General features: G+C 42.1%; 4 protein-coding genes across 13 annotated transcripts in view; 3 read left to right on the plus strand and 1 right to left on the minus strand.

The window, feature by feature from the left end:
* The first annotated feature begins 845 nt into the window (after positions 1–845).
* Positions 846–12,702, plus strand: uso1 (USO1 vesicle transport factor). Of its 7 annotated transcripts, none has more exons than XM_029162557.3 (27): positions 846–1,101; positions 1,866–1,952; positions 2,538–2,602; positions 2,722–2,798; positions 3,039–3,050; positions 3,326–3,379; positions 4,181–4,281; positions 4,374–4,476; positions 4,582–4,637; positions 4,748–4,868; positions 5,033–5,211; positions 5,312–5,452; positions 5,549–5,637; positions 5,715–5,869; positions 6,020–6,225; positions 6,369–6,389; positions 8,163–8,273; positions 8,571–8,689; positions 9,056–9,237; positions 9,331–9,452; positions 9,586–9,724; positions 10,080–10,240; positions 10,521–10,586; positions 10,792–10,890; positions 10,977–11,081; positions 11,262–11,477; positions 11,842–12,702. In XM_029162557.3, exons 1-27 carry the CDS (start codon positions 1,036–1,038, stop codon positions 11,920–11,922), a joined length of 2,934 nt encoding a protein of 977 aa, XP_029018390.1. In that variant the 5' UTR covers positions 846–1,035; the 3' UTR covers positions 11,923–12,702. The 7 variants fall into 7 exon arrangements, with proteins under 7 accessions (XP_029018390.1, XP_029018399.1, XP_029018418.1 ...); XM_029162566.3 differs by lacking the exon at positions 6,369–6,389 and adding an exon at positions 7,251–7,265; XM_029162585.3 differs by lacking the exon at positions 6,369–6,389.
* A 1,237-nt stretch (positions 12,703–13,939) lies between these two features.
* LOC114862387 (cytochrome P450 2U1) lies at positions 13,940–16,641 on the plus strand. Its single transcript, XM_029162632.3, has 5 exons — positions 13,940–14,531; positions 14,642–15,292; positions 15,560–15,721; positions 15,846–16,013; positions 16,118–16,641. Exons 1-5 carry the CDS (start codon positions 14,096–14,098, stop codon positions 16,306–16,308), a joined length of 1,608 nt encoding a protein of 535 aa, XP_029018465.1. The 5' UTR covers positions 13,940–14,095; the 3' UTR covers positions 16,309–16,641.
* A 2,376-nt stretch (positions 16,642–19,017) lies between these two features.
* hadh (hydroxyacyl-CoA dehydrogenase) lies at positions 19,018–21,911 on the plus strand. The gene is made up of 8 exons (XM_029162683.3): positions 19,018–19,217; positions 20,166–20,294; positions 20,394–20,551; positions 20,643–20,769; positions 21,014–21,103; positions 21,190–21,262; positions 21,404–21,520; positions 21,599–21,911. Exons 1-8 carry the CDS (start codon positions 19,101–19,103, stop codon positions 21,715–21,717), a joined length of 930 nt encoding a protein of 309 aa, XP_029018516.1. The 5' UTR covers positions 19,018–19,100; the 3' UTR covers positions 21,718–21,911.
* A 657-nt stretch (positions 21,912–22,568) lies between these two features.
* lef1 (lymphoid enhancer-binding factor 1) overlaps positions 22,569–26,929 on the minus strand; it is a 35,185-nt gene continuing 30,824 nt past the window's right edge. For all 4 annotated transcript variants that reach the window (XM_029162655.3, XM_029162646.3, XM_029162672.3 and 1 more), the window contains one exon: positions 22,569–24,014. In XM_029162655.3, coding sequence (XP_029018488.1) covers positions 23,935–24,014 — 80 coding nt within the window. In that variant the 3' untranslated portion in view covers positions 22,569–23,934. The remainder of the gene's footprint in view (positions 24,015–26,929) is intronic.

Here is a 26,929-nt window from a genome sequence, read left to right on the forward strand (position 1 = left end):
GGGGGCTCAGTCTCTAATCAGTTTGCAATGTGCCCAGAGTTGAATTAAAATCATCACTAAGTCATTTTACTTACTACTAAACTACTCAATAAATAAAAATCTACTTTTTTCATCTAATGTAAATATACTGACATATAACAGTACTAATCACACTTTTTCCTGCCTCTTTCTCTTTCTACTGACCCCTCTTACACTTTTTCTATCTCTATGCTCTATACTTATTTATACCGATTTAAATGTGTCACTTCTCACTCCATTATATTTATTTATGGTTTGTAACTTGCATTAAGTGTTTAAATAGCAAAACTATAATTTCCTGTTCCTTCTATTGTATGTACTTTGTAACCCAGGCACTGCAAAAGGATCATCTTGCACGCAGCAGACACACAAGGCAGCTTTGTGATATTTTTTTTCTTGTCAACTGTGTGTCCTTGTTACAATATGACATGTCCAGAGATGCAGAGATTATAACCCAAGTTTTTACATAGACCCAAACTTGCAAATGGAACCTCAGATATGTCAACTGATGCTGTTTTTCTTTTCGTGTCAGGTGTTTAACGTAGATTTAGTACATGCCTAGTTCGAACAGGTCGATTCCTTTTGAACGCACTGTGGTGTTATACAAAGACCAAAAAAATGTAGTCAGCCTTTTTTAAACTATTCTAACTTCCTTGTGTGGAAGAAAATACACAGTGGCATCTCCCTATGTGAAAACTCTCCCACAGCTACTTTGCATTAGTTGAACCGTTTATTTACCTGTTACCTTTTCACTCAGCGTAATGAATGAAATTCCTGCCCTTTAAATGTAAATGTACCTTCACTGACTACGGATCAGCCACGTATCGCCACGTTTGCGCGCATGCGCAGTCCAATCCCATCGGTGTTCCGGATTCGCTTAGACAGAGTAGGATAATCATCATTGTGTGCCTTATTTCATTATCTTCAATATTTATTAGACCGAGCACGAAGTGGTGGGTTCGGGCTTTTTGTAGGAGAGGACTCGCTTAGACACGGCACCGAGAGGACGTCTGTAAAATGAACTTCTTCAGGGGAGTGATGGGCGGGCAGGCAGCCGGGCCGCAGCCCTCTGGAGCGGAGACGGTAGGACAGGCTGGCTAGCTGCGGCTAGCTTAGGGTACCTGACAAACCGAAAGTGTACACGCCGCCAGGAGAAAAGGCGTCAGATTAGAGTAAAAGTTGGATTTAGTTTTTAGTTTTTAGAAAGAATTACGCCTTATCTGACCAGGCCCTGTGCTACCCAGTGATAACAACAAGCTAGTCACAGGGCTAATTAGCTAATGTAGCAGCTCTGTCAGCAGCAGTCAGTGTGGCTCACCTGACGTGTAGCTGTGTAGTGGGAAAGTGAGCGAAGGGAAAACAACAAATGCGGACTATTAGCAGCATCAGCTGGCAATAAATCACTTTTTCAATCAACATATGTTTTGTTAAATGGGAGTCAACACCAAAACAACGACATGCTCATATTAGTGTCGTTTGAATCGTTTTTATGTCATTATTAGTAACAGTTTCTCATCATTATTTACTCAAATATATAATATTGAATAATCGTCCCTTTTAATTCATAGAATTAAAAACAGTAAATGCAAGGTTTGGCTTTTCTAAGTCTAGGTCTGTTTTGTGGAGTCAAGCGGTCTGTCTCTTTCACATAATGCAGAATATGTAGATGCAAGTTAGATAATGCTCTATGTTGTGATAATCTATCTTTGGCTCTGTCTGTTTAGTTGATTACTATTATTCTGTTAGACAACACAATTAGTGAGAGTTAAACTTTTGTACAGTGAACTCTTTGCTCTTTATGAGGCACAGGTGTTAACAAAATAAGCACTGTGTTATTTCATTGTCAGATCCAGAAGTTGTGTGACCGAGTTGCCTCCTCAACGCTTCTAGAAGATCGCAGAGATGCTGTTCGAGCTCTTAAATCCCTTTCAAAGGTACAGTATCTACATTTGAAGAATACACTGGGTCTGTTTTATTTGTCTGTATTAATCTGTTGGTCATAAAAAATCAATGGGGAAACAAAGAATTTGTTGATGTGTCATCATCTTGTTAAGATGTTGTTTATTTACTGTCAACGATTATGACCAAGGGTTAAAGATAACAGTTTAGTTTGTCGAACTCTACTGATCTGAAATGTGCAAATCGTTGGCACAGACCTTTACCAAGTCACTTCTGTCTAGTTCTGTTCGTGGATTGTATTGTTTCTGACGGCTCTATCAACCATAAGTAATGCATTTATCAGGCTTAAATAAGGGGGGTTAAGAGGCACCAGGTTGCACATGATCATACTGTGAAGCATGTAGTGAACTATAGTAAAAACGAAATACATAAAAGGAAAATTCAGTTTTTAATCCCTACATTTTTGGGACAAATGTAAATAAAATACATCTTTAAAGTTCGGACTCAGATGTTTTATTAGTTTTCACCTGAGAGTATACTTGTATTTGTGTAACTAGCTCAGCTATTATATTTTGTGTGAAGCAAATTATTTTGCTTAGATTTACTTTTCTGGATTGTAGAAATATCGCATGGAAGTTGGAACACAGGCGATGGACCACTTGATTAACATACTTCAAACGGACAGGTATGTGGAGGCTGGTTCATTTGATTTGGTATCTATTGTGGTAAGATAAAAAAGACCTTTGTATTTATTATAAATTACTTATGAAACCTGTCTAGGTAATATTTTGATTCTCTCTGCAGATCGGACTCTGAAATCCTTGGCTATGCTTTGGACACGCTGTACAATGTCATCTGCAATGATGAGGAGGAAGAGCAAGGTAATAATCCCTTCTGTAAAAGAATTAGAATATATTTATAAACCTTTGAAACATAAATCTTTCTAGTTATGTTCTTACTCTAAACAGATCTGATTCACAGAGTCATTGTCTTTTTTGCATGTCTAAATTAGTTAAATTAATTTCTTTTGGACATCAATTTGCGTTCCTCCCTTTCTCTGAAACAATTATTAATATAAAGACTTTCATCTCTCTCTTCTTTTTCATTTTTTTACCCTACAGATGAATCGGAAGGTAAAACTCTCCTATTGTGCATGACCCCCCGCCCCATTCAGCAACACTACTGATCACAAATCGTAGATTGTTCATGGTTGTAATGTGAACGCTTGGCGCATATAGTACAGTGTCTTTTCCTAATGTCTCACAGTGCCAAAATTGTAAAAGGTGGACCGGTTGCACTGCTGTGGATTGGCTGTTGTCACTGCATGTCTTCATGAAGCCTGCTTCTTTACTTCAGAGTGGCTGAATGAATGCAAGCTTGAAATTTCCTTTCCCCCCTGCCCTTGCAGATGCAGTAACCCCGCTCCCTGTCTCAGGGAAGCATAAGAATGTGTCCATGCCTGGTCAGTACTGGAACCAAGCCATATGTTCAGTAGCTTTAACACTACTTGGTCAGCTAACTTCACTAAACTTCGTTGGCACTATAAAAGTGTCAGGAAAATTTGTTGGGTTTTAACAAAGATGCTTCACTAATGCTAGCACCTTCTACAACCTCTTTCCCTGTTGTCCTCACGTTTAAATACCTGATCACTTTTGCACTGTTGTGAAGTTTTTTTTCTTTTAACAATTGTTTTTCCAATTCTTCCAAATGACAGGAAAATGCTTACTTACGTTCCATTATATGTCTGTAGCAATGCAGGTGGTTTTGTTCACACATTGTTTAAGGCCTGTAGATTTTTATTTTTTATATATATTTTTTGCAAATGGGTTGTTTGAAAGTTTTGAGGTAAACATCTGTGTGTTCAGCTCTTTTATGCTTGCCTAACTCTTTGCTAACGTTCTTTCTTTCTGCTGCTATGTGGTGGTGGGATTCTAAAGCATATTTTTCATGATGTTGTCACTCAACAATTGCCTATTGTGACTCAAAACTGATGAAAGTTGTTATATCTATGAATTGAACCATCCATTGCTGTATTTGTAGGTGTATCAAAATATAAATTAATGGGGAAAAAAATGTTTTTTATTTAGGGGCTAACATTTAACAAATAAACCTATATCAAACAGTATAATTACAGGAACAGACCAATAGGGGGAAATGCAAACTTAACCTTGCATTTGTCTGGTTTGCAGATTCAGATGTAGTTACTGCTACGCACAAGCCTCCTGGTTTCCTAACTGATTCTTGCTTTTGTTCTCGTTTGCAGATGAGAATGCCCAAAAGCAGGCAGACGACCTTGGTGCCCATTTCACAGACAAGTTCATCCAGGACCCAGAGCATGTGACCCTGCTTCTCACTCTGCTGGAGGTACTGAAATGATGCTGCTTCAGTGACCAATCCAATATGTACTCATATTTGTTGCAACAGCTGCTTATATGTATGTGGTGTTGGGAATTTAGGAGTTTGACTTTCATGTCCGATGGCCTGCTGTGAAATTGCTGACTGCTCTCCTGAAGAACCAAGGCCCCCAGGTCCAGGGTATCATTCTTGTTAGCCCTATGGGTAAGTTTGTTTGTTTCACATGAAGCCTGTTTAGATTCTAACTTCTTTATCATTATTATACTAAGAATAAATGTCCCTGTATCTAATTTATGTTTCCTTTCACAGGTGTTTCCAGATTGATGGATTTACTTGCAGACTCAAGAGAAGTAATTCGCAACGACGTGAGTCATTTTATTAAACGTGAACTCAATCATTGACTAGTTCAATTAAGACGGAAAAATAAAAACAAGTTTATTGTAGATGTGTAACAAGCTGTTTCCTCCTTTAACAGGGCCTGCTGCTGCTTCAACAGCTGACTAAAGGCAATGCTGCCATTCAGAAAATTGTGGCATTTGAGAACGCATTTGAACGCCTCCTGGATATTATCACAGAGGAGGGCAGCAGTGATGGAGGTAACAGATAATTGCAGTATTTTAAATTGTATTTGTTTCTGATTTCAGTGCAGATTTGTATCTGGAATTCAAAGTGTTTTCTATTAACATTTCTAATCAGAATAAGATTATAGACTTTGTGTGACCTGGAGGCTCAGATCATGATTCAGCTTTTCCCTGAGCAGGTATTGTGGTGGAGGACTGTTTGCTGCTGCTGCTTAACCTTCTAAAGAACAACAGCTCCAACCAGAACTTCTTCAAGGAGGGCTCCTACATTCAGAGAATGAAACCTTGGTTTGAGGTTGGTGACGACAACTCTGGTTGGTCTGCACAAAAGGTCACCAACCTCCATCTCATGCTGCAGGTAATGCATAATAGACAAGTAGAAACTGTTGACCAAATTATCAGTTTATTATGCTGTAATAGGAATTAATACGTGCACCTCCCTCTTTTATTCTTCCCAGTTGGTTAGAGTCATGGTGTCTCCAGTAAACTCTCCTGGAGCTACAGCCAGCTGTCAGAAGTCTATGTATCTGTGTGGCCTGCTGCAGCAGCTGTGCACCATCCTCATGGCCACTGGTGTACCTGCTGACATCCTCACTGAGGTAATCACCATAATAACCCCAGTTCAGAGAACAGTTGTGGCCTTGTTATTGACAGACAGTTGATTTCTGTCTTCTTTCTTTCTTTTATTCTTTCAGACCATCAATACTGTGTCAGAGGTTATCAGAGGCTCACAGGTCAACCAGGACTACTTTGCTTCTGTCAATGCACCTTCAAACCCACCAAGGTTCAGACATGGCAATGTAGGTTTAGGCTTTCTCAAAACTGAGTTGCTCTCTGAACTGTGTCTTCATCTTTCCACAGACCAGCCATTGTGGTTCTGCTTATGTCCATGGTGAACGAGAGACAACCGTTTGTGCTTCGCTGTGCAGTCCTCTACTGTTTCCAGTGTTTCCTCTACAAAAATCAGAAGGGCCAGGGAGAGATTGTGGCAACACTGCTCCCCTCCACTATTGATGGTCAGTTACATTGGAGCTGAAGGTTATTCAAGGTTACTGAGTGGCCTGTTGCGCCAGTATTGGCACAACCAGACACATTACGTTATTAGTTATTGTGCTTGATTCCTTCAGTCATTTAAAATGACCTTGTACCCTTTACTTCATTCTAAGCCAACTCCATCTCAGCGGGCCAGCTGCTTTGCGGGGGCCTGTTCTCGGCAGACTCGTTGTCCAACTGGTGTGCTGCTGTGGCCTTGGCTCACGCCCTGCAGGACAACCTCACCCAGAAGGAGCAGCTGCTGAGGGTCCAGCTTGCCACCAGCATGGGCAACCCACCTGTGTCCCTGCTCCAGCAGTGCACCAACATCCTCTCCCAGGTAGAACAGTAAACATATTAGGTAGTGTGTGTGTGCACGCTTGTGTGTGTAGTTTCAGGTTGTGTAAAGCTATTATTTGATAAGTGGAAAAAGGAAATATAGTCTCAACAACGGACCAGTGTTACATTATTGTGGTTTTGCAGGGAGATAAGATCGTCCGGCGGGTGAGTAAAGCATTTGCATACTTTGTGTTTGAGTGTTTGGGCAGCACCTGTACTGGTTATTTGGGCTTGGCATCTGTTGTAGGGGTCATAGTGGCCCGCGAGTTGGGGGAATCTTACTCTTACTGTTAACTCTTAACTACCTTTTCTTTGTTGCTAACTTTTAACTACGACTCAGCTCGTCCGCATTACAGTGGCACACACTACACTGCTCCCCATTTGGACGATTTAGTTGCTTCCACTGTGTTCAGTGGTTGAGTGTAGTAACTGTTACCCTAGCGCTTGCTTTGAGCTGTGCCATTGCACCGTTTGCTGTTCTGTAATATTCGTCTTTTGACGAAGTGTGATGCTGCTTTTGAGTTTTTCCCATTTCACATACTTTGTTTATAAGCTTTCACAGAGGCTTTCGCAGATGGTTCAGATATTGAATTTATTGTTAACAGGAAAGTTACTTTCCTCTCAACGATCCTTGGAGATTCTCTTTACATTGTTTTAGTTATGTGTCCACACAATTGTCAGTTCTGTGTTTCTCCCGTTACGGATTCTACAGTAGGAGTCTATGGCAGTCTGCTAGAATGAAGGAGAAAGAGTGAAAGTTGTACAGTGACACAACTGAACCGCCTGAGGACAAGTGTGTGTCGAGGGCTTTGGGGTGAAGAAGTTGTAATGTGTTACTGTTGTGACTGCAAACTACTGTAGCTACACTGGTGGTTTTCAGTATAGGTGCATAGTTCATAAGGGAGGTGTATAGTTTGTAATAATTCAACCAATAACACAGGGGCCTATGTTTGTTCTATCCGTGCCTGTGGTCATTTTTCTTTTTTATGTTTTCCTCTTCATTTTTGCATTACGACAAATTTGGAGACAAAATCTGAAAAGGTGACTTCGTAGATTTTTGTAGTTTGGAATGCTGCTAAGTTTCTTTTCCTACATCTTCAACATTTGCTTAAGGCTGTCATTTTGTTAAAGAAAAAATTAGAGATGCTCTTTAAAAGCATGTTATTCAGCAACTACAGTGTAAAGTTGAGGGTTTACTCAAATATGCACTTTTAGTTATCTTCTTAATTTTCATCAACATAGAAATCATGATTCATAAATTATTCAAAACTGTCAGTTTCCTCCTAAATGAATAAAAGGGAAATGAAAAAGAAGCATTCATAATTCTTCTACTTTCGTGGAAGTGCATGATTTATTTTAAAATCAAACTTTTAATTTTACGCTAAGAAGCATAACTAATTGCATTGCATGGACCGAAACAGTTAAGCTAAATTTGAATAATTTAATATTCAAATAAAAATGGCAAAAAACGACTTTTCTTTGTTGGTTTTGTTGCCCGTTTGCAGACCTGCATGCTCTGGGAAGCTAAGGCTGTCTGAATCTACTTATTGTATTAATTTTAATAACCTTGTTAACTAGTACTAATAGTTGATGTAACTGGCGTGCTTCAGATTAACCTGCACTGATTCATTGTTTTATTGTTTCACTATCTTTGTGTATTGACTTAATTAACATTAGAGGACATTTAAAAACCTGTTTAACAGCCCACGGTTTAGTCTCTTGGCCATCTTTGGTAGATTTATTTTTATTTCAGAAACATTAAAATGATTAAAGATTTTATGTATGATAAAACCTCGCATGTAGTAATCTGTTGTCTAAACTTTCATTGCACCAAAATATTTAGATTATTACACAGTGATCTCTTTGTTCCCCCTTAGCTAATTTTAAATTGGTAAGACACACATTGATATTTTTGTTTTTTTTAATTGTCCTCCACAGGGCAGTAAAGTGCAGACGAGGGTGGGCCTTCTTATGCTGCTGTGTACGTGGATTAGCAACTGTCCCATTGCTGTCACACACTTTCTCCACAATCAGGAAAATGTTCCATTTGTATCCTTGAAACAGCTTACAAACGACAACTGACTGATGTATTCTTATGTTATTATTTTTGAGGCAATGGTGAATTTTCTATCCTTGCCTCTGGCACCAGGTGTGTATTGAGTAACACTTTCCACTAGCTCCCTGGCCGCTGCACCATTTTTGCCCCCTGGGTTCCCAGGGAATAGGTCAAATGCAGAGGTAAATTTCCTGCACTGCTGGGATCAATAAAGCCATTAGTTATTATTATTACATCTCAACCGGTAAGTTCTGCATACTGTTGAATCCTTGACTCAGTGAATCCTGCAGCTGACTGCTCAGATCTCAGAGAACCTGGGAGAGGATGAGAGGCTGGTTCAGGGTCTGTGTGCGCTGCTTCTGGGCATCTGCATATATTACAATGACAACTCCCTAGAGAACTACACCAAGTAAGTGCCCGGGCTCAGTGCTATGAAGTAGCACTGCTTGCTTCACATCTTAATTAATTAATTAATACAGATTTGTAGTAGTATTTTATTTACAAATTAGTCACATTGGTTTCTTGTTTAATTGTCTGTGTTTTGTCCGGTTTAAAGACAATTTATGATCATTATGATCAAATATTTATTACATTAATTGCTTTACGATGAAATCATCATCATCATCCAGAAGAGTTATACTTGTGATAACCAGAATTATTATCTGAGCAAACTAATTTCCTACTTATCTAATCTTTCTGAAGTCATTTATGAAAACTTAACACACGTTATCTAAAAGTAATGTCTCGACAAGCCTGTCTTCTCTGTTCTCCTCAGAGAGAAGCTAAAACAGCTGATTGAGAAACGAATCGGAAAAGAAAACTTTGTAGAGAAACTCAGCTTTGTTGCCAAGCATGAGCTGTATTCACGGGCAGCCCAGAAGCCGCAGCCTGTTTTTCCATCTCCAGAGCAGATGCTGTTTGACCATGAGTTCACCAAGCTGGTAAAAGAACTGGAGGGTGAGTGTCAGACAGATCCACATCACCCGTCATAATGCATTTATCAGGAGAGTCGCCGACTTACATTGTTGCCTCCTCCTGTGCCGTCTACAGGTGTCATCACCAAAGCTGTTCACAAGTCTAGCGAGGAGGAGAAGAAAGAAGAGGAGGTGAAGAAAACATTGGAACAACATGACAACATTGTAACTCAGTATAAAGAGCTGATCAGAGAACAGGTAAGTCCTAAGCAATTTTAAGCTAAATGCATTGTCTGTGGTTAATCTTTGGGTACTGCATGCTGTTCAGTTCAATCTATTATTGTTTTCTTATTCCTAAAGCTAATTTTCAATTTGATTTTGTGACTCTCAGGATGCTCAGATCCAGGAGCTGAAAGAAAAGGTAGTGTCTATGTCATCTCAGAATGAACAGTTGCAGGCTACAGTCACCCAGCAACTGTCTCAGATCCAGCAGCACAAAGACCAGTACAACATCCTCAAACTAAAGTTAGGTGAGTTTATCACAGAGCTGCTACTTTAATCGATTGTTAAAGACACATTTTGCAAAAAACAAATCAGGGAAAGTTCATTTGTAGTTATTTGGTTATGTGATTTAGGAAATGTTAAACACATAGAGCCTGGGCGTGGTTCTTTTACTTTAAGGCCTCTTGCAGTCACAATGTGATTTAAACTGGATTAAAACCTGTCTGGAGCTCATGTGACTTCCTCGTTCCTTAGTAGTAACTAGTAGGTATAAGACCTGTGGTTAATCATACATGTGGCGTATAAACAGTAAATTAAATGCTATCCAAAACCAATGTCTGCAACATTTGAATTGCATTTGCATGTGTGTGGTTCTACCTTCAGGTAAGGACAACCAGTCTAACAGCCAGGGGGATGGTTCTCAGGTGAACGGGCTGCAGACAGAAGAGCTGACGCAGCTCAGGGAGGAGGTGGAGGAGCTCCACAAGCAGCACGCACTCCTTCAGACTCAACTTGGTGACAAAGATGCACTTATTGACACCCTGGTTAGTGATTTGTCAGCTCTGCAGCACCCAGGGTAGCATTTTCCACTGGTAACAGTGGTCAATGTTCAACCAGATTAAGTTTGTGTAATTAATACCACACACACACAAGGAAAATAAGCAACTAGACACTAAGATAGTAGTTGCCAACAACAGTTTTAAGCATTTCCATAGAACATTGGAATTTGTATGTTGTTGCTTTTGAATTAAACCTGATTATAATATAATGTATGTAAGACTGTGTTTTGTGGTACCAACTAATGGATTTGATGTGTACTTGTAGAAATCAGAGGCTGCACAGAAAGCTGAGTGTTCAGCAGGAGCATCAGACAACACAGACCTACTCAAGGTGAGAGGCTTATTTTCGACACGATAAACATGGAATTTGCTCCTGACCTGTGTGATGCATTTAACAGAGTTTTAGTTGACACCAGCACACAGGTACCAAACACAATGAAAGGAATTCAATTGCCGTTGAGTGGTGATGATTTTGTCTGTTTTTCTGTACCTCTGTGTATAGGTCTATATGTTGTGACTTCATTTGTTCTTCGTAGGAGTTGGAGGCTCTGAGAAGTCAGGTTCAGTTGCAGTCATCAGAAATCAACCTGCTGAAGACTGAGAGACAAGACCTGCTGAAAAGAGCTGAAACCGGGGTAAATATAATCACATTTTTACATCGACAACAATATCAAATGTCTCCTAATGGGTACTATATGAACTACTGTTTGGTTTGCTTTAGCTCTCTGACACAGTCTCAACCGGTGACAGCTCATCAGACCCTGCCAAGATGGCAGATCTGGAGAACAGGCTTGCAGCACAAACAGCTGAGACAGAGAAACTCAAGGTGAATAGAGCATCTGTAGTTCATCTGTATGACTGTGCAACTCTACATCACTTCACAACAGTTACAGGAGCCCCTACCTCTTCTCCCCCTGTATTCACCATCCACATATACTTACCCCTTATTGTGCCTTTCCTGTTGTTAATACCTCCTCTGTCCTCTCGCTGCTCTTCACTCATCTAGGATGAGACAAAGAGTTTGTCAGAGAGCCGGGCAGACCTGGAGCAGCAGCTGGCTTCAGCCACCAGCACAGTGGCAATCCTACAGACAGAGAATGCAAAGCTGCAAACGGAGGTTCAAGAGTCTAAGAAGGAGCAGGATGACCTTCTAATGCTGCTGGCAGACCAGGACCAGAAGATCCACAGTCTCAAACAGAAACTCAAATCCCTGGGACAGACGGTAGACACACTTTACCCTCATCTCTGCTTGACACAGCTTTGATTTTGATAGCAGTATTTTAAGGAATTTCTTCATTTTATTTCTTCAGTTCAGACATCAACTATTCAGTCAGTAGCAGTAGAAATTCTAATGTTGCACGATAAGTTCAAGTAAATGTAGTGAGGGAAAAAGTAATCATCAAATTGATTGAGTATTTGACGTGTGTCATGTTTAAGAATATGAAATGACAGCAGTGAAAGAAAGTAGTGGAATAAAAGTAAGTTAAGTGCAGTAGTAGATTGAAGTAGTGGAGATGTCTTGCTGTCTCGACCTTTCAGCTCTGTTTTGTGTGTTTGCTTTAGTTAGACTGACCCTTTCCTTACAGGTGGAAGATGAAGACGACCTGGATGCCAGGGACCAAACGGATGATGATGAGGAGGAGGAGGATGATGACAATGAGGACTAGTGCAAAACCCTGAAAGAATTTAAAGGGAGAACTGGGGATAGATTTGCCAGCAGGGGAGAAAAAACTGCAGAAACAAACCTGGGAAACCGAAGCACTGGACTGATGGTTTCTCTTCCAGCTGCCATGCTTTCTTTATCTTTTTTATTCCTTCTGTTGCATCACATGAACATTTTACAGTAGTGTTCTGTTCAAAGTAAAGTTCCACCTTCTAGAGAATGAGTTTTCAGTGATCCATATAAGATTTGAACATGTCAGTGCATTCACCCGTGTAAATCGGTTTGTGATGGATTTTACCAGTTTTGTGCTTATTGTACGTTTTCGTGAATAGTTTGTAATCACAGAAAACACTAGATTAATTTTAACATGAGTCATCTGGAACATTTAAACAACTGAAAATGTAGCAACAACAAGCAGATTAGATGTTATTCTGATTTTATTATAAACATGATGGTGAGGATGCTCTCTCAGCTTGTTAGGATGATCTCAGACGCTGGGATGTCTTAACATCACATGCAACACGTCTCTGTGCTGGTCCTTGCACAGTGAATTCACCAGCATTCACACCCCCCTCAGTTTGAATTTAGTGTTCAAGTATTCTCCAGTAGTTGAGTTTTCACTAACTGCTCTACAATATGCTGCAAAACACTGACAAACAACATGTAAAGGCAAAAAAGGTATTTTTGCAACTTTTTGTCCAGTACTGGCATCAAGCTTCTGTATAATACTGTGTAACTTATCGATTTATGAGCCACATTGAAATGAATAAAGAATTTATCAGTCTGTATGGAGGAATAATTGTAGATAAATTAAATTTTACCACAGAAATCCACAATGAGGCTTTATTTGTTTTACAGTATTATTTCATTAGAAAATAATTCTAATAAACGGGCAACACACAAAGCAACCGCTCCCATTTGTCAGTACTCTTAGTAGTTTGTTATCATAAATGCTACAAAACACATAGCAGAAACTAACCTTATTAACCCCCCTAGCTCTCAGTTTGTGCCTGTCCTAAACATTTTTACATTGTTTATCTTCATTTAACAAATTAAATATCAATTGCAGGACTGCTTTGACTTAACCCCAAAATATTTTTTACACAATACTAGAGATATTAGATTAATACTAAAAGTAATACCTGGGATACTGTCCTGTGCACAGGTTGTCTTTATTTAGTATTTAGGTTTTAGGTTAAATAATTAATGTGAAATGTTAGTGAGATGATAAATGCCTAGTTTCTGCCTTTGGTGAGGGGTAACAGAAATTCTCAAACAGCAGGGTCGAAAACATGCATAATGTATATAAAAAACATCACATGTCATAACATCAACAATTAGTTTTATTTATTTTTCCACAGATTAATCTAGAAAAATCTCAGACTCAGACACCCAGAGCTGCAGAGATGGCAGATGGAGACGAAGCAAAAGAACAGTTGACATTCTGCAAGTGAAGCCTGATGGAATAAATGCAGCTAAAGAATCATAATCTTGAATTAAAGCTACTAGCAGCAGCTTTAAATCTTTAAATGTGCACTTAAGCAAGGGCCTCAAAGAAGTTTAAAGTATGACCTCAGATAATGTATAACTCTTTGGGAGATAGGAATTCCCCTGGAGCCTTAACCGGTAAACATAACTAGAACATGCAAATATTAAACCAAACGTGGAACAGTTGCGCAGGTTCGACGAGAACCTACTTTATTACCTGTTAAACCTGTGGGTGACAAAAGAACGGTAACTTTAGAGGTGTGAGGTTTGAGAAGTCGATCATTTATTATGGACATTAATAATTTACAGTCAATAAATTGTTTTGTTGTTGCATGTATTCTTTTCTATTTGTTCTTTATTCTTTTTTATTTATTTATCTGCGTCATCCTCTATACATGTTTATACGTATACGGTATCAGTTACATTACCTGTGGCAGCGTGTGCGGCAGGCAGTCGCGTTCTTGGAGCTGACCAATCACAGCAGGCCACAATTATGTCAGCCAATAGGAAGTCAGTAACGACGTCACGTGATGTTGTTATAGCCAGGGAACGTGCGGGTTAGTCTTTTACTTGTTCAGGGGCCACTCTTGGCGCTGGCATCCCGTAAACAATGTGGTGCGTGCTTCACAGGCTCCTGATTATGGGATAGTGTTGCCACGTCTCAGGCGTTCGTATATTTAAACTCTGACATGATGTGTTCGCTGTCATGGCTGACGCATCTCTGCGGCTTCGTATTCTCGCAGGCCAACGGCGCCGCGTTCATCGCCTCCCTGCTCGCGTACCTTCTACTCGGGTTTTACCGGAGGCGGCGGGACTTCGCTCACATCCCGCCCGGTCCAAAGCCGTGGCCGATTTTCGGCAACTTCGGCGGCTTTTTCATCCCGCGTTTCATCAGGAGGCGCTTCCGCCGCCGCCGGTCCGAAAGCGGCGATCTGAAGAACACCCTTGACGTGTTAACGAAGCTCGCGGACACGTACGGTGACGTGTACAGCCTCTTCGTTGGGAGTCAGCTGGTCGTTGTGCTCAATGGCTATGACGCTGTCAAGGATGCTCTGTCAAACCACCCGGATGTGTTTTCCGACAGACCGAACATCCCCGCTATCACGATATTGACCAAACGCAAAGGTAAAAGTGACCAATGCGGCGTGACGAGCTCGGTAACTATCAGACAATCAGCTGTTTCAATGCGTGCATGGTTTTCATCCCGCCCGTGTGCTTGTTTACTTCAACTGTAGGAATAGTTTTTGCACCCTACGGTCCCATTTGGAGAAAGCAGCGCAAGTACTGCCACGCGACGCTCAGGAACTTCGGCCTGGGGAAGCTGAGTCTGGAGCCGTGCGTTCTGCAGGGACTGGCCGCCATCAAAACCGAGCTGCTGCGTCTGAATGAGGCGTCCGGTGGCGCCGGCGTGGACCTGGCTCCGCTCATCAGCAACGCTGCGTCCAACGTGATCTGCTCAATGATCATGGGCGAGCGCTTCCATCACGGGGACCGTGAGTTCCGAACACTGCTGGACCTGATGGCACGCGGGCTGGAGATCTGCGTGAACAGCGCCGCCTTCTTCATCAACATCTTCCCACTGTTGTACCATTTGCCTTTTGGGGTCTTCAAGGAGTTCAGGCAGGTGGAAGGAGACATCACGGTGTTTCTGAAGAGGATCATTGCGAAGCACAGGGAAACCCTGGATCCCGTGAACCCCAGAGACCTGACTGATATGTACCTGGTGGAGATGTTGGCCCAGCAGGCCGCTGGGGAGGGCGACAGCAGCTTCTCGGAAGATTACCTTTTTTATATAATAGGAGATCTGTTCATTGCTGGCACTGACACCACCACTAACTCAGTGTTGTGGATTATTCTCTACATGGTCTTATATCCTGAAATCCAAGGTAAAAAACGCTGTTTTATGAGAAGCTGTACACAAACACACAGTGCAGTAATGTAATGAGCCTCAGTTATCGGCTCTTTTTTGCTCGTTGTCAACATATACAAAACACTTTTTTGGGAAAAAGCCATTGGAAGTCTGTCACAGTAATCCACCTCAGAAGAACTTACCTGAGGACAAGTGGCATTTTTGTCTATACATCTTGTTTTGAATTAGGCCAATAAGACACGACTGGGGTTTTGCTGTTTTGCTGACTGGCTCTTGATTTCAGGCAAAGTCCAGGCAGAGCTTGACCGAGTGGTGGGCAACAATCGAGTCCCATCACTGACCGATAAGGGACGTTTACCTTTCACTGAAGCCACGATCATGGAAGTGCAGAGACTGGCTGTGGTGGTTCCTCTGGCTATTCCTCATATGGCCTCGGAGACAACAGGTGACATTAAACAACACCTAGTGATGACTTTGAATGAATTTATTATTAATTCACGTGACCTCCTTGCTAATTGTTGGTTGGCTGTTGTGGATGACCTTGTAATTGTTCTGATCTTTTTCTCCAGAGTTCAGGGGCTACACTATTCCTAAAGGAACGGTTATTCTGCCCAACCTGTGGTCTGTCCATAGAGACCCCACTGTGTGGGAGGATCCAGACATTTTCAACCCATCACGCTTCCTGGATGCTGAAGGAAAGTTGCTCAGGAGGGAGTGCTTCATACCATTTGGGATCGGTATGCCACTCATTAAATAGGTCACATTTTGATGTATGCGTTACTTGCTCTTGAATGCTCCAGTCCTTTAAGGACTATGTAGATGTCGCCCCTGTGTCCATCAGGTCGTAGGGTGTGCATGGGCGAACAGCTGGCAAAGATGGAGCTGTTCCTGATGGTGACCAGCTTACTGCAGGCCTTCGCATTCAGCCTTCCAGAGGAAAAGCCCCCCCCACCTCTGCTCGGACGATACGGCCTGACACTCGCACCATGTCCGTACTCTGTATGTGTGAGAGCCCGACAGGCGATACTGTAAAAGACTTGGTTTAAACATAGGGAAAAACATTTTCTGTAAATGGAGCCAGATGGAGCCTCTGATGCCAGAGGCCTTTTATAAAGGGCCTTGAAAAAGAGTAAGCAGTCTGTGCAATACACAAGGCTTTAATTGGTCTGTAGATGTATTATAATGCTACTACTGTTATTTCCATACAATAATGATGAATGCCAGTAAGAAATATTTTATAATACCAACAGTTATTTTTAATTATTTAATTAATATTTTATTAGGTATTATATTTGTAACAAAATGTTTTTGCTATGATATGTTGTTTTGGATTTGAGTCTAAAATAAATAACTACTGTAACACAACTTGTTTCATTTAACATATAGCCAGCAACTGACGTATGCTTTTGTCATAAGAAAAGATTGATTGGATTTTACTTTGCGCTTGATGTAAACGTGTGAAAGCTTGAAACGTCATCGGAATCACGTGACCGCGGACTTTACTCCCAGTGACAGATGGGCGCAGGAATTGCACAAGTAAGCAGCGGCATTAGATCACTTACCGTTCGCTAGGCATTTCTTTGCTTAAGCACAAAATGTCATTATTTTTAATATATTTAACATGTTTTTATGTGTTTATTCGTGCATGTGTGTGTACGTGTATGCGTTTAGGTATTCACTTTGCTATTTGTGTGGTCGCGCTTAAAGAGGCGTTCATTTGATTCAACTGAGCAATTAGTAAGACATGCTTACTGTACATGCAGAAAACTGAAGGAGACAACGCCTGCCACTAGAGGTCACTGTCGACTAGTTTTTCAGAATAATCCTTATACATTGATTTGTCAGTTCTTGCACAAAAACTGTTGAATGTTCACTGTATTGTACTCACTTTATATATTTCCACAATCTTCCTCCACCACTTACTGTATGTTATTGGTGTATTGTATGTTATATATATATTTTTACTTATCTTTATGTATTATAATTATTAATCAATACCATGCTTAAATATTGATGACACTACGGTATAACCGCACAACATCCTACGTCCAACGATTCCATCATTTAAAACATTTATGAACTGATTTCCTCCTGGTAGGTTGCTGCATCAGCTGGCCACACAGTGACACTGGGGGACACTTCTGATGACATCCTGAAAAAGGCCGTCAAAGGAATTGAAGGCAGCTTGAAACGAGTGGTCAAAAAGAAGTTTGCTGATAAGCCAGAGGTGAGATGCAGTAAATCAACCAGCACTTTTTTATCAACCAGGTCAGTGAAACGTCAGCAGCTGTTGCACGGTACTGGAGCGTGTGGTTGGTTTCAAGCAGGTGAAGAGTTCATCCAGTAAGTCCTGAAGAATGTATCGACTTTAACGGACGACACAGCTGCAGTTCAGAGCACAGATCTTGTGTTGGAGGCCATTGTGGAAAATCTGAAAATCAAGCAGGACCTTTTTGGTCGACTTGACAAGATGGCACCTGCTCACACAATTTGGCACCCTGTCCGTACTGTGTCTGTGTCCGAGGCTGACAGGTGATGCTGTAGAAGACTTGAGTTAAACACATTTTGTAATTGGAGCACTCTGCTGCCAGAGGTCTAGAAATATGGCCAGGTATGTTTATAAAGGTCTTGAATGCTAGTCAGAAATAAGCACAAACAATACTATTTTTAAATTAGGTATTATATTTATTAAATATAAAATATAAATCTATCAGAGTTGTAGCAAATCCTCTTAATCCCACAGCTGGAACCAGCAATGGTTTTGTATATTCACATGATAATCATGTAGCAATTTTGGCGTTATATTGTTGTTACTGAAGTAAAATATTGTTATATTTATGTTTATAATTTTGTCGTCTGGTACCAGTCAACTTATTGTTTTGGGGCATTAGTAAAGTATTAGTTAACATGGCTTTAATATATTCAAATAAATAACTACAATAACCAATTATTACATGAATACACATTGCATATTCTTTTCATTCAGTTTTTTTAAGTCCACGTTTCTTGCTATACTAACGTTGGGAGGCTGTTTTTATGTCTACCCAGATAAAAGACTATAATACATAATTTAAATTTAAAGTTAATAAATAGCAAACACTGATCAGTCCAGAGTTAAGGTTAAGAAACCTGGACAAAAGCTACACCACCAAAAAATGCAAGTGCAAAATGGTACAGCTACTATTGGAGGCAGTATTTTTGTTTATCATAACTCCAACCCTTATATTATAGTTTGGTCCAGAAGGCAAGACGTTCATTCATCTTATATGAGTGATATTTGGCATCAAATCGGTAAAAATGTGACCTCCGCTCTAAATGACTTCATGATTTTGACGTACCGCTTGCCAAAAGTCAACTTCCGGGTTTTGAGGAACCACCCGCCCTCTTGGCTGCCATCAATGTCTGCAGCAAGGTCTTCTTGCCTTGACCTTTTACGGGTGAGGAAGTTTTGATTTTATGTCGCCTTTTTTATAGGTGACAATTTTAAATGCGTGTGCCTAAATGTTACTGTATGTCTCAACAGCTAATTTACTCAAATGCGTGTGTGTAAAAATGTACGTAAAAAGTGGAGTAATTAATCATCATATGTTGTTGTGCATTTAAGTCTAGAATAAATAAAAACGACCGTAATACATATTCATTATGTTTTATTAAAAAATGACTAGTAACTGAAATACGGAAAGAAAATATGGGTTCAACTTTACTTGCGCATGATATAAATGTGTGAAAGGTCGCTGAAGCGTCATCGTGTTCACGTGACCGCTGACTTTAGTGCCCGTTTTCTGTCGTGGGTTCGTGTCCTGATTTCTGCCGGGCCTGTTAACATGGCTTTCTACACGCAGCACATCCGCAGAGGTTTCTGTTCTTCGGCCGTCAGGAGTCTTGCTATTAAACATGTAACGATCATCGGAAGTGGACAGATGGGCGCAGGAATTGCACAAGTAAGCTGCGGCATTAGATCACTTAGCATCTGCTAGCTTAGCCCACGGCTGTTTAACTCACGGGGACCCTTTTAATATCCTATACACACAAAACTGTTTTATAAAGTTAAGTTTTATAAATAGTATGCATTGATATATTTATGCATTTGAATATTTAATGACACTTTTTTGTCATGATGCCCCGTAACCTTTAGCTTAAACACAGAATGTCATTGCTTTCAATATATTTAAACTAAATGTTTTAATGTATTTATTAGTGCACGTATGTGTTTAGGAATTCACGTATTTGTCTTGCCGCGATTAAAGAGGTGTTTATTTGACCCAGCTAAGTAATTTAGGTAATGATTTGTTGTCTCGCAACACAGTCTTGACCTGCTGAACCTTGAAAACCATGTTGTGTCATTTATTCAAAACACTAGTCGTTTCGTGGTGTCAAGCTAAGTAAGACACATGCTTACATGGAGAAAACTAAAGGAGACAACGTCTGCCACGAGGGGTCGCTGTCTACTTGTTTTTCCAGAATCGGCGTTGTACACCTGAAAATACTGATTTAGTTACATTGACATTATTTTAGTTCCTGCACAAAAACTCACTGCTGAAAGTTCAAAAGTTTACTTTTTATATATTAAACAAATTTATATATTCCTCCACCACTTACTATATGTTTTTTATAAACTTACCATTGTCTATTATATTAATTATTAATCAATACAATGGTGATATATTACTGACACTACACACACGGTTTTAGATGAAGTTGCAGCCTAATGGCACTGATTTAGGGAGGTCAGTGGGAGTTTATCTGTTTTAAACATAGAACTAGTGGCTTTAGGGTGAACAGAGTTATCTTACTAGTGCCAATCTCACTATCACAGACAGTGGTGACTTCATTTCCCTTTTTATAATTCAAGCATTTAAAACATTTATGAACCGATTTCTTCCTGGTAGGTTGCTGCATCAACTGGCCACACAGTGACACTGGTGGACACTTCTGATGACATCCTGAAAAAGGCCGTCAAAGGAATTGAAGGCAGCTTGAAACGAGTGGTCAAAAAGAAGTTTGCTGATAAGCCAGAGGTGAGATGCAGTAAATCAACCAGCACTTTTTAACAACCTGGTCAGTGAAACGTCAACAGCTGTTGCATGGTATTTACTGGAGCGTGTGGTTTGTTTCAGGCAGGTGAAGAGTTCATCCAGAAAGTCCTGAAGAATGTATCTACTTCAACAGATGACGGAGCTGCAGTTCAGAGCACAGATCTTGTGTTGGAGGCCATTGTGGAAAATCTGAAAATCAAGCAGGACCTTTTTGGTCGACTTGACAAGATGGCACCTGCGTAAGCACTTTGCTCTTTCTAAGTTGTTTATTGCTTGTAAGCAATGGAATTCTACTATTTACTGCATATAATTCTGCACCTTGTGTTTCAGTCACACCATCTTTGCCAGCAACACGTCCTCTCTTCGCATCTCTGACATCGCCAGCTCCACCAGCAGACTGGACAAATTTGGTGGCCTTCACTTCTTCAATCCAGTCCCTATGATGAAACTTGTAGAGGTCGGCCCTTTAGTCATCATGTGACAGTGTAACAACAAGACTGCATCTAATGCCAGTAGTAAAGCGGAAACACAATTATGGAAAAAACTTCTTACTGAGATTTAACTCTGAAAATGCAAAGATAACGGCCTGATTGAGCAACAATGAAAAGTTACTTATTTCAGCACAAACACTTGGTCTGATTGTGTTGACTGGTCTGTGCCATATGACCTACAGCTTTGCTTAAAGTGTTTATCTTTGACAGGTCGTTGCAACCTCAGCAACAAGCCAAGAGACTTTTGATTCTCTCCTGAACTTCAGCAAAGTACTTGGAAAAACATCAGTGTCCTGCAAGGTGACGATTCCTCTGTCGTTGCAGCTGTTGTAGTGTCTTATAAAAATATTCAAACTGGCAGCAGCGTCCAACTTGTATGTTTTCAGGATACACCAGGATTCATTGTGAATCGCCTGCTAGTTCCTTACACAATGGAGGCCATCCGGTTGCACGAGAGAGGTAAGTTGACATGTTATTGCAGTTTAAATGACCTTGGTGAACACAGCCTTCATTATGGGCTGCTTCATGATGTCTGAGTTTTCCCATTTGATTGATTTCTGCGTCTTTGAGTGATTTTTGTTTTTTGTTTGCTTTGTTAAGGTCATGGCTCCAAAGAGGACATTGATATTGCCATGAAGCTTGGTGCTGGTTATCCCATGGGGCCTTTTGAGCTATCGGACTACGTAGGATTAGACGTAATAAAATTCATTATGGATGGTTAGTAAAGTCTTGTGAAAAGACACAGATTTGGTTTGAGATGAATGGTGGATAAAATCTGAACTCTGATGTTTCTAGGTTGGAATGCGTTGGAGCCTGACAACCCACTGTTTGCACAGAGTGAACTGCTGAACAAGTTGGTGGCACAGGGCAAATTTGGCCGAAAGACAGGAGAAGGATTCTACAAGTACAAATAATTGTTTCACAGTGATGCAAGTTTCCATGGACAAACATTGTAATGAAAACGAGCCATCCAGGAAAGGCTAATGAGAAACGCGTAAAGTGCCTCTGCCTCCGACATGAATGGTTGACTGTTGTCATTTTTTGATGGAAGTTGACCAGGTAACATTTTTTGCGTGTCTGACAAGATTAAATATAATCAAGTAAAACAGTTCTGTGTGTGCTTTTGTTGCAGTAATGAAATATGAAATGGCTTTAAATGGAAATGCTTGTAACAGAAGAATCTCAAATAATTGACTGAACCAGTAATTATACGTTTGACGGACTTTTGCGATTTCTTCAACTGACTCCATTTTCATGTATTAGAGCTCATTTGTCATTGTTAGAGGATCAATTTATTAAACATTAACCCTTGACATGTAATATCTTTACTATGTGCTGGTGAACAGACGGAAACACAAGGTGGTGCTGTTCTCCTTGAAATGGGAAACGCTGGAGAGGCACAATTCCAATTTGTCCATAAATAGAATTTTCCTTTGATCTTGGTCTTTTCATCAAAAATGTTTACTTCAAAAGTTTAATTGTTACCTGAAGAGATTTTGCATAATTTAAAAGGTTTCTTTATTAAAAAAATGAATCATACTCCTTTAAATCATGTTTCCCAATTGAAAGGGTTTTATGCTATGATATCAGTGCAATAATACTGTATAAATGTAGCCTCAGGCAATGTGGGTTTTTTAGTTTTAATTGCTTGTCAATATTTCAAGCTTTTTGAAGTTGTACCTAATGTGTTTTACCTGCTTTTCTCCACTAACAAGGACGACGCACAGGCCGTTACGTCTGCCACCACACGAGTGATCAAATGAGCCAATGGTGCCTTTTTTTTATTTTTTCTTTATAAAAACAAAACAGAAAAAAACATGTTGAGACAGTTCAGATATGACCACTTGGAAAACAAAATGCTATGCCAAGATGACAGTGATCCAGAATATGATAATAAAAAGGGATTTATCAAGTAATACTAAAATAGAGCATTAAAATCAAAGTGTTACAGAGATGCTTGTATGGAATAAACAACATGGCTAAAGACCACACTATTAGCTACCAGAGAAAAGACAAAGGTCCATTGCAATAAAAGAAAGACTGCCAAGTGCTGGGGTAAATATATATATCTGTGTCATTTGTCATGTTTTAGAACAATAAAATATAGGCCTCTGAGCTATCACTCTCGCCTTTGTCCTAATGTTGCCTGCAAAAATACCAAGAAAATTGACATATCCTGACAGTTTTAAAAAGTACACATAGTGAGCATTATTTTACATCTGAGCAAGACTCAAGGTCACTATTTGTTACAAATAGTTTATCAAAAGAAGCCTTAAGAGTCAATTTTCTGCAAGACGCTTCAACAAGAAAAATGGCTTTCCTGTGTCCAAAGCTTATTTTCATATAGACCACTATATAAAAAACAATATTAAAAAAAACACTGCTAAAATATACACCGAGAAGTTGAAACAAGGATTCAAGGTACAAATAAAAAAACAAACATTCAAATTAAAATTCAGTCTAAAGAAAAGCAAATCCAATTGTTGATACTTTTGCACCAACTGGTCAGCGACAAACTAAATTGGCATCTTGAGGACCGTTTTTTTTTTTTTTTTTTAAACAAGATGAGATCCCTCCATCTTCCTTAGTGCAGTCTAAAAAGAGGTGTTTGGTCGGTTCGGGTAAATCCCCAAATGGTCTCAAAAATCCAGTGAGAGAGAGAAGGTCGGTGAAGGTCAGTCTAATGGACTATACAAAGGAACAGAGGTGACAAATAACTTACAATAACTTAGGAAAAGAGGCTTTGGGGGCGGTGCAGGGGCAAAACGTTTGTGCACACATCAAAGTTGCTGCTGTTTTATCAGTGCAGTGCCTCAGATTGCGGTAAAGCTGATTCGTGAAAAGGGAACTGACAAAACACGTACGTCAAATTGATGGTTTTTGGGGGTTTTCAGTGAGAATGTAGTCACGTGACGGTGCTTCTAAGTGATTGTCTCGTTCAGTGTCTCTACAGCAGGTGCCTTCGGGAAGAGTGTAGAGTCAAACAGTGAAGTGTCTTCGGTGGAGGCGGTGGCGACATGAGGCGGTGCTGAAGGGTGAGGGAGTGGGGTTTTGGGGGGGGGGCAGAGAGGAAAGAGGGTCCTCTGAGAAGCGGAGGCTTCAGTTTGGAGATTTGAGGGTCTTCATGGAATCTAGCAGGCCTCCATCTCGAGCAGAGGGCCCGTAGCTGCTGCCTTCGCTTTGCATGTGGAGAAATTGGTCCGTTTTCCCCCTGGGACAGAAAAAGACACACGGCATGAACTAGCTGCATCTGTATACAAAAAAAAGAGGCTGCTGCGTTTTCTCATCAGTGAGGAGATGAATTATTCGAAACAACGTCAACAACCCAAACCGAAACGCTGGTCGTGCTCAGGGCGCATTAACCAAAACCAGACATATCACGATGACTCAGAACGACTCCAAAGTGTCTCACCATTCAAGAACGCGACCCCGGCCCCAGGGAGGGACGACTTATCTGTCATTACCATCTATACAATCAATCACTAGTTTTTTTGTTCTTCGCGCTACAGCTGATTGAATGAGTCTCAGCATTGAGCCAAGGGCTGAGCTGCAGAGGAGTTGGAGGTCAGCGGCAGGATGTGGGCCGGTCTGGCTTTGATCTGATCCAACATGGGGGTCGCCGTGACCCAGCTGGCAGCGCTCCGCTCCCCTCTGTCCTCCTCTCCACTCTGTCTGAACCAGCAGCCATTTGTTTAGCTTCTGCTTGACATTTAGGCGGCTGCTGTAGGTGCGCGACGGGGGGGATACTTTTCGCACATGGGGGGGGGGGGTCGGTGCCGATGCAGCTCAGGTGCAGAGCACAAAAAAAACAAAAAAAAAAACAAAAAACGTTACCTGACTGCTCAGTCACACAGGACACTCATGGAGCCGGCCCCATTCCCAGCTGCAGAAGTGTTCATCAGGCCTTGAGCTAACGCTACAGCGCTAGCTTCAGTTATTGACGAGCCAAAGAGAGTTATTTCGGACCCGAGCAGCATCAAATAGAATGCGTGATCAAAGACACAGAGGTGGATGGATGACTCCTGCGACTGGCAAGATGGATGTTTTGCGGGAAAAGGAAGCGGCGTTCGTTTGCCTCTCCCTTGTGGCGAAGCCAAGGGTGTGTTGTTGCAGGGGAGCAGCGCGCGGAGGCCCCAGCGCTCGGATGGAGGGAGCACCGCCGCTGCCGCCGCCGCCGCCATGCAAACGCCTTCACCACATGTGGATGAAAGGGGAGCGCTGACCCCGAGCCGCTCCGAGAGGAGCCGAGCGCCGCGCGCGAGAGGGGAGAGTCCCCGTCGCTGTTGTTTGCCTCCCCCTCTTCATCCCGGGAGCTCAAAGTGGGGCCCGCACACCGACGCCGCGTTTCCTCGGGTGCGCCCCCCCCCCCCCCCCCCCCCCAACCCCCACTCGCAGACATGAAAAGCGCTGGCCTTCCTGCCCGGGGACGAGGCCTGAGGGGCTGCGGGCTTGAAGAAAGAGCCTTGGTGCTAACGCTTGGTGTGTGCTTGTATGGCGCTTGGTTGCGTGGGGGGGGGGGCACCAGGCCAGAGCTTCACAAGGTTCAGCCGACACAAACCCTGGGATTCAGGAGCAAGTTGACCCCTCCTCCCCTCACCTCCTCCTCCGCCTCCTCCGCCTCCTCCTCCCTCTACATTAGTGCTCAGGAATGCCGGCTGTACTTTTTTTGCAGGAAATGAAACGCTCCTCTGTTCAGGAGGGTAGTGAAGGTTTAGCCCCCCCCCCCCCCCCCCCCCCCCCACCCCTCCTCCGGTTCCCTTCCCTCTACGGGAAGGAGAGGGAGAGGGGGCAGGAGTCGGACAAGCTCTCGGCGAGCGTTTGAAGTGTGGGAGGTTAAGATAACTGGCACGGCCTCGCGTCTCAATCGCCGCTTTCACCTCCCGGGCCAAATCAAAGCGCCCGCAGCTGGGGCCCGCCCGCCTTACAGCCCCCTGACCCCCAGACCCACCTGCCCCCCTTCCCCACGCGGAGCTCTGGGGTTGCTTTTGGTGCCATTAAAAAGAAAAACACAGCGGACAAATTACTCTAAAAATAAGCCAAGTGGAGAGAGGTGTGTAGAGCGCAACGGGGGAGAGAGAGAGAACGACAAAAACAGCTGACGAATGAAAAGGGTCATTCATTTGTTAGATCATAGTTCTGCCCGTGATTGTGCTCAACAGAAAACATGGTAACAGTAACAAAGTGAGGCCAGTCATCCAGGTAAAAGGAAGGAGGCTCCTGGCTGAGAGTTGCACAGCTGGTTGTGGTGACACCTCCAAGCTGCCTCCTGTCTATAAAACTGTGGTTAGTGCTGCTCATAAAGGCACCAGGGAAAAGTTGAACAGTCAGAGCAGTAAAGCACCTGGAAGAGAAGACGAGGCTTTCAATCACAATGACCTGTGTTGTCAGCACTTTGTTTCGCTCGGAGACGAGCTGCATGAAGCTAAAAGAAGCTTTGAGATGTTTAACGTCCAGTCAAAAGGCAAACCTGGGGCGAGTAAGTAACGCAGTCAGGAGGAGCAGAAACTGAGAGGAGGAAGATGGAGTCTGGGTTAAATGCTGCAGACATGCAAAGGGTGGGGTCTGGTTGTGGTCAGCAGGGGGGAGAGAGGGGGAGTCACTGAAATCCCAAATCCCACGCATATGTGGGTGAGACTAGAAGTGGGAGGGGGGCGAGGGCGGGTGTGGGAGGATGGGGGGGTGGGGAGGGGGTTGCCCACATCTGAGGCGGCATCGCTGGAGGCCCGGGCAGCTGAAGTCTGGCCGCGTGCCCCCGCACAGCTCAGTCTGAGCCGCTGCAGGCCGGGGGAGGGGGGGGGGGGGGGGCAGCGGCACATTCAAAGAGCCGCCACAATAACTGTTCCCTCTGCTGTGGTCTGGCTTCAAAGGCCCTCCACCGCCACTCACATCCAGCACCAGGACAGAGGTGAGGAGCAGGAAGAGGAGGCGCGCGGGGAGCGAGGGGGTAGAAAGCGTGAGGGAAAGAGATGCTGAAGCTGGGCTTGTGCTTGTGTAACAATGGCCAGACTGACTAGGGTAAAATAAAAATAGGCTCTACTTCCTGTCCGTACCCCCGCGTTTACCTGGGGGGCCTTTCATTCAAAGATGAGCGTCTCATAAGTGGGAGCCAGAAAGCTGCAGTCCCTC

This window comes from Betta splendens, chromosome 1, assembly GCF_900634795.4.
Source record: "Betta splendens chromosome 1, fBetSpl5.4, whole genome shotgun sequence".
NCBI classification, from domain to species: domain Eukaryota; kingdom Metazoa; phylum Chordata; class Actinopteri; order Anabantiformes; family Osphronemidae; genus Betta; species Betta splendens.

What these genes read in the sequence shown, in the direction of transcription:
- LOC114862387 (XM_029162632.3), top strand. Translation starts at nt 14,096, where the DNA reads ATGATGTGTTCGCTGTCATGGCTGACGCATCTCTGCGGCTTCGTATTC. An exon ending in CTTATATCCTGAAATCCAAG is followed by an intron (nt 15,293 to 15,559) that starts GTAAAAAACGCT and finishes TCTTGATTTCAG; the next exon opens with GCAAAGTCCAGGCAGAGCTT. An exon ending in TATGGCCTCGGAGACAACAG is followed by an intron (nt 15,722 to 15,845) that starts GTGACATTAAAC and finishes CTTTTTCTCCAG; the next exon opens with AGTTCAGGGGCTACACTATT.
- uso1 (XM_029162557.3), top strand. Translation starts at nt 1,036, where the DNA reads ATGAACTTCTTCAGGGGAGTGATGGGCGGGCAGGCAGCCGGGCCGCAG. An exon ending in GGAGGGCAGCAGTGATGGAG is followed by an intron (nt 4,869 to 5,032) that starts GTAACAGATAAT and finishes TTCCCTGAGCAG; the next exon opens with GTATTGTGGTGGAGGACTGT. An exon ending in GCTCCCCTCCACTATTGATG is followed by an intron (nt 5,870 to 6,019) that starts GTCAGTTACATT and finishes CTTCATTCTAAG; the next exon opens with CCAACTCCATCTCAGCGGGC.
- hadh (XM_029162683.3), top strand. Translation starts at nt 19,101, where the DNA reads ATGGCTTTCTACACGCAGCACATCCGCAGAGGTTTCTGTTCTTCGGCC. An exon ending in AAACATCAGTGTCCTGCAAG is followed by an intron (nt 21,104 to 21,189) that starts GTGACGATTCCT and finishes GTATGTTTTCAG; the next exon opens with GATACACCAGGATTCATTGT. An exon ending in AATAAAATTCATTATGGATG is followed by an intron (nt 21,521 to 21,598) that starts GTTAGTAAAGTC and finishes TGATGTTTCTAG; the next exon opens with GTTGGAATGCGTTGGAGCCT.